At 39.8% G+C, this 6249-nt stretch overlaps 1 protein-coding gene across 2 annotated transcripts in view; it reads left to right on the forward strand.

The window, feature by feature from the left end:
• Positions 1–3300, forward strand: part of PCDH19 (protocadherin 19) — a 125192-nt gene extending 121892 nt beyond the window's left edge. For both annotated transcript variants that reach the window (XM_082716872.1, XM_082716873.1), the window contains exon 5: positions 2012–3300. In XM_082716872.1, the coding sequence (XP_082572998.1) occupies positions 2012–2601 (590 nt within the window). In that variant the 3' untranslated portion in view covers positions 2602–3300. The remainder of the gene's footprint in view (positions 1–2011) is intronic.
• The last annotated feature ends 2949 nt before the right edge of the window (positions 3301–6249 follow it).

Here is a 6249-nt window from a genome sequence, read left to right on the forward strand (position 1 = left end):
GAGAAAAGGCTTTGACAACTCTTTTTTTTTGTAGAGGTGGTCATGCAACCCTAATGTGGAACTATGCTGGAATTCACAGAAGCATTGCCCTATCTATGTAGAAGGCACTTATCTTTCTGGTGAAAATGCTTATTTGTTATTTGGCTTCATATCTACAAAATTCTGGGTGTTTTATTCTCCACCACTGAAAAGGAGCATAATATGGCCATTTTAAAGATCAATTGGCAAGTTGTGTCCCAGTACACTGAAAGGGTCTTAACTTTGATTGGCTTTTCAGTGTTTAAACTATGTCAAAGGCCGTTCCCAGAGTTGTGTTGAAATCTGGACTCAGCCAGGATTAGGCTTTGACATCTAGTGGCTTCCAATGCCTTTTCTCCAACTGGTGAGGTATACATCCAATTCAACCATTGTTTCTTGAGCCTCCCCTCATATGTGCCCCTTTACCAAAATAACTTCTGATAGATGAGGCAGAACATTGCCTCTTTGCTATGTCATTTACTATTTAAAAATAAGAAGCAAACAAAAAAATACAAGTATATAAGGAAGGTATGTTATATATAGACTATTATCAGGCAAAACCCTGAATTTCAGACTTCTTCCCCCAGCAAAAAAGCAATCACAGAATATATTTTCAATGTCTTTTGGCATGCTTTTTTTTTCCAGTCTTTTCTTGTCTCCCCACCTCCTTGGATCCTGCCCTAAGGTTTTCTGTAAATGTTAAACTGCTCATATTTTGATGCTCTATATAATGTGATGAAAATTTTGATTAGGTCATCCTCACACAAGAATGTAATATAAATAAAAATGGATCTGGAAGATGAACAATTTTCCAATGGACAAGCAGAAATTAACCCTGGGCCCATGCCTTGATGAAAACCATGTACAAAGCCTCTCCAAGAGTCAAATTAAAGCCTTAACTCTAAATGAACCTGATTTGAGAAGAGGAAAAAGTCTCAGCAATAATTATGAATTTCAACTGCTGAGATCTTCTAAAATAGAGTTGAAGTAATCCATGAAAGATTTCTTTAAGAAATATGATCCTAATGGGGCACCTGGGTGGCTCAGTGGGTTAAGCCTCTGTCTTCGGCTCAGGTCCTGATCCCAGGGTTCTGGGATTGAGTCCCGCTTCGGGCTCTCTGCTCAGCAGGGAGCCTGCTTCCCCCTCTCTCTGCTTGCCTCTCTGCTTACTTGTGATCTCTCTCTGTCAAAATAAATAAACAAAATCTTTAAAAAAAAAGAAATATGACCCTAAAAAAGCTACAGATAAGGAAAATAAGGAGGGATGGCTGGTTGAGTATAATTAAATGATGCTCAGCCTATGAGTGAGGTGTGCATAGGGTCAATCAAAACTTCTGGGTCAGATGGAAGGAAAATATCTCAGTATATGCCTTCTAATGGGAAATCAAGTCATGTAAATAACTTAGTGAGAAGATTGGCTGGTGGAACTGATGGCCAAAAAGAAGTGAAGTGATTGGGTTTTCAAAGAAAGCGCAATACCAATCTAAAATTAAGCATGTCGTATCACTGACAAGTAGGGTGGAAACACGGTTGGCAGGGCTGTTGCTCAAAAGTATGGCCAAGACTTCTCAGATACATTGACTGTTGAATTTCCGCTCTGCCTCTACTCCCTCTTCTGCTGGAACCAGTTTCAAATGCAGCTGACTTTTAGCAGGAGTTGTTGATAAAAATGCTGACTCTCAGCACCTTGACACTCAGAATTAATCTTTTTAAAAATACATTTTTTTCATCATAATGTGTTTCCCTTTAGGTTTTTAGTTTTGTCAGCAGTGAGAACAACAAAATAATAATAAAAGAAAGGAGTAAACAGGGCGAGATCTACGGCCTTTTAAAAATCCAATTCTTTACACCTGTCCCAAAAGGCAATAAAGGACTATCTAAAAGTGCCATTTCCCAAAAGGGCCCATGGGTACCTAAGAAACCAGAACACTGGGGAGTAACAATGATTCCTGGGAAAAGCTGATGTAATCGACATTTTATTTTCTCCAAACAGATCAGAATGAAGGATTTCATTGCAGGGAAGAATGTCGGATTCTTGGCCACTCTGACAGGTGCTGGATGCCCCGGAATCCCATGCCCACCCGCTCCAAGTCCCCTGAGCACATGAGGAATGTCATTGCACTGTCCATTGAAGCTACTGCTGCTGATATTGAGGCTTATGACGACTGCGGCCCCACCAAGCGGACTTTTGCAACCTTCGGAAAAGATGTCAATGACCCCCCGGCTGACGAGAGGCCTGCCTTGAAAGGCAGGAGAACTGTCGATGTGACCATCTGCAGCCCCAAGGTCAGCGGTGCTATCCGGGAGGCGGGCAATGGCTGTGAAGCTATTAGCCCTGTCACCTCCCCCCTGCACCTCAAGAGCCCTCTGCCCACCAAGCCCTCAGCGTCTTACACCGTTGCCCTGGCACCCCCGGCCCATGATCTGGAGCAGTATATCAACAATGGCCCATCTCGTCCCTCTGAAGCTGAACCCCGTGGAGCTGACAACGAGAAAGTCATGTATGAGGTCAACCCCACTCTGAAGGAGGGTCCTGACAAAGGGTCTCCTGGTGTGAAGCGTCTGAAGGATATCGTTCTCTAAAGCAGTCTCGGGGAAGAAGAGGGAGAAACCATGCTGGTTATCGAGGAAGCAGGGGCTGATTGTTTTGATTGCTCACCAATGGTTGGTTCTTGAGTGGTTGTTATTTCAGAGCTTTCCCTCAATATATTGTTTATAAGTGACTGTTATTCTGTGACAATCCCTCTCGTTTCAACAGGCAGCAGGGGTGTTCAGTTGAAGCAAATTAGCTTTGGCTTGGGTTGTTATGGGGCCTTGATGTTGGGGAAACAGAGACAAATTCAGTTGTGAAAAGTATTATGTATGAAGTGTTTGAATTTATATATTTTTCTATGTCAAAATTGTAATATAAATTACCATTGTCTGTGGAGGATTACATTTAAAAACAACAACAAAAACAAAAAAAGAGAAAGCTCTGGACACCTTTAATAAGCTTGCCACTGTTTTATAGTGTAGACAAGTTAATGGTCATTTATTGTGTACTATTCATTGATTCAGTGATGTGAAATTGAGCCCCCAAAAGGTTGTTTCTGAAGCTTGAGTACTTTCCAATGCCACTACTTTGCTGTGGACACCCCTGCTTTAAGAACCCTTTTGCTAGCTGTGCTATTGTTGTATTTGATATTGCAAATTGCTATGTGTGTGGTGATAGGAAAAGGCTTTTAGAAGTTGGTTTTTTTTTCTTAAAAAAGTAAACTATAGACAAAAACAAAGTGCAAAAAACTGAGATGGCCAGTGAATGAGCGACACCACACATATAGATTGAAAACTTGGAAGATACTCACTCATGGAGGATACCCATGTACTGGTTACTCACCACCTTGCAGAATATTTCTCCTGCCTTTCAGTCTTTTGCCCTTATCAGTGATAGATCATTACAGAAAGTCATTTTTGGATATTCTGCTGTTCAATTTGCAGTTGTCAGAACTACTGTGCTGAAAGTTTTATGGCATCATTCTTTAAAATTTTCAGGCCCTGAATGGGAAAGTTGCTCCTGAAGTTATCAGTTTCCAGGCTTAGAAATTCCCTGTCTCCAATCATCTAAAACTCAAAAAGACTGAATCTATTTTGAGATCTAAATTAGCATCTTTTCCGACACACACTTCCTGATTCAGTGTTTCCCAGCCACAATTTGAATTAGACTGCAAAGCATGTTGGGGGCTGGAATTGAGAACTCCATGTTGCTCTGTATTGTTGGATAATAAATAGGAATAGAGTAAGCAGTACAAAGTGTACATTTAGGAAAAGATAGGTGACCAGTAATAGCATCACTAATCCAATTATTGTGCCTTCTAAATGGAGACACTTGGACACTTGAACTCATCTTTTTATGACTAATACTTCTTTTTAAAATTAAAAATGTGAATAGGAAACTATTGAAAATCCTTTAGATTTAGCTAACTCTTTGCTGTAGGCTAAGAATACACCTTTTATTACTAACAAGTTTGTTACTCACATTCTTTTTTTGTTTAACATTTCTCCAACTCCCCCATTTAGTGTTTATTAATATTTAGTAGCCAACATAGTATTCTTGCAGCCTTAGAGTTCATTATTTAAAACTAAACCGATATGTCACATTTGCTCTGCCTTAGTCTTAAAGAAGTTGTTTCTAGAGCAACAAGTATGGTTCTGTTCTCATTTGTTTCATTTTTTGAAATTCAAGAGTACCCAGAAAAAAGGCTTAGAGGTAAGACCATGAAAATGCAAAAAAAAAAAAAAAAAAGGATTTATTTTCTTAAGTTTAGTTGAATAAGTGAGCTCTTTTAAATGTTTTCATTACTTTTGTCTGAGTTCTTGGCTTTATACATTACTAGGAATATTTTCCTTTATGGGAGGGAGGGTTTTGAGGGAGGCTGGTAGGTAAGGCAGTAGGGATGGGGTTAGGTAGGAGAGAATATTTCTGAAAAAGAACCTATAATGAAACTATAAATTCATCCTTCTTTCTTATTCTGTGCTGAATACTACCTCATGCAAAATACTGGTGTGGCTGAAAATACCCCTTGAGACTGATATAATTAGAGATTAATTACCATAAAGCTCATTTCATTAGCTCTCATATACTTTTTTCCCTCTCTGATTCATTTCATTTTAGCAGATTTTGAATTAGGTATATATTTGTGTTTTCAAGTGACTATTTGATAAACACATTAAAATTATTTTTTTCCTATAAGTTATGATGGGTGCTTATAGAATTTAGACTGTTCTTCACCTGATCCATCCTGATACTGTGTTGTTAGCTATCATACCAAGGTCACTTTCGAGTTAGATTTGACAGGTTTTGTACAGGTGTATTTCCTACTATGCTCAGAGAGAATAAGGGAGCTGAGAAGATTGTGGCAAGTGGGAATGTTAAATATTATATAGCTGTTGAGACAGAGAGGGCACTGGCTGCCATGTCTCTTACCAGCCAGGTTGAAAATGGTTAGAGTAGCAGTGGTATTGATTTTGATATTTTCCCCCATTTTTTTTAGAACTCAGTTTCAAGCTACAGACCAATCGCCCCCCCCCTTTTTTATCAAAATACTTTTTTTCTCAGTGGGAAGTCAGAGATTTTGGGGGGGGGCTCCTAAACCCTTTATTGAGCATGTTCAGAGAATTCCCCTCTAAGGAAAGTATCTTTTTTTCCCTCTTTCTACAACTGTCTGATGTATACACACTCCCAGAAGCACAAGTGCGTCCTAGGAGGGCCTTGTAAGCTAGTTTTATAGACAAAATATGCTGCAAGCAGGAATTCTGTGCAAGGATCCTAGATTTCCTTTTGGCTCATCTTTTTCCCTTCTTCTTTTCAAGATGAAAAGCCACATAATGTCAGAGAACCAAATATTCTTCCTTTCCCCCCCTCTCTAAACATGTTACACATTTCAATGTAAGGGGGCAGTTTCAGTTCCTAAATTCTAGGGAGTTCTATTCCATCTATTCTGATGGCCCTTTTGGGAAGGAGTTGGTGTTGAGGCATGACTTGCTTTTCTCAACAGCTGCATTGGGCACATCCTTGGACAGGTAAACTTCTTCATGCAATATAAAGGCTTTAGTTTGCATTGATTGCTTTTTTCCAAACACGGGAATATGCTATATACAAAGAATAGGAAGAAGAAGAGAGCCACGCTGTGTGGAATCTCTTTTTTTTCTATTCTATTGACTGATCTTTGGCCCTGTTCAGAATGAAACTCTCTTTGATCCTCCTAAAGCCAGTTGAGTAAATTGTGGTCCACCTCATTGTCCAAATAGCTAATAGGCCAAGGGATCCTGTAGTTCTTAAAAGGCAGTTGTTCTTGAAGTATAGTCTTTGAATCAGCAGCAACCACATCACACGGGAACTTCTCAGAATTGATAATTCTCTGCTCTCACCCAGACCAACTGAAGCAAAAGTGCTGGCGTGAGGCCTAGTAATTCATATGGATCAGATGGCCTCTAAAGGTTGAGGGCTTGTTAAAACACAGGTTGATGGACCCCACAATTTGAGTTTCAGTGGGCCTGGGGTAGATCCTGGGTCTTTGCCTGGTTAAAAATTCCAAGGTGATGCTCCTGCTGATGATCCAGGGACCCCACTTTGAGTATCACTGCTCCAGAGTAAACCTGCCTAATAGAGCTAATTGCATGTAAGCTGCCCATTTAAGCTCATTTGTTGACATGGTGATCCGCTGATCATGAATCAAAACTGTTAAGGGGTAT

This window comes from Mustela nivalis (genome assembly GCF_964662115.1).
Source record: "Mustela nivalis genome assembly, chromosome: X".
NCBI classification, from domain to species: domain Eukaryota; kingdom Metazoa; phylum Chordata; class Mammalia; order Carnivora; family Mustelidae; genus Mustela; species Mustela nivalis.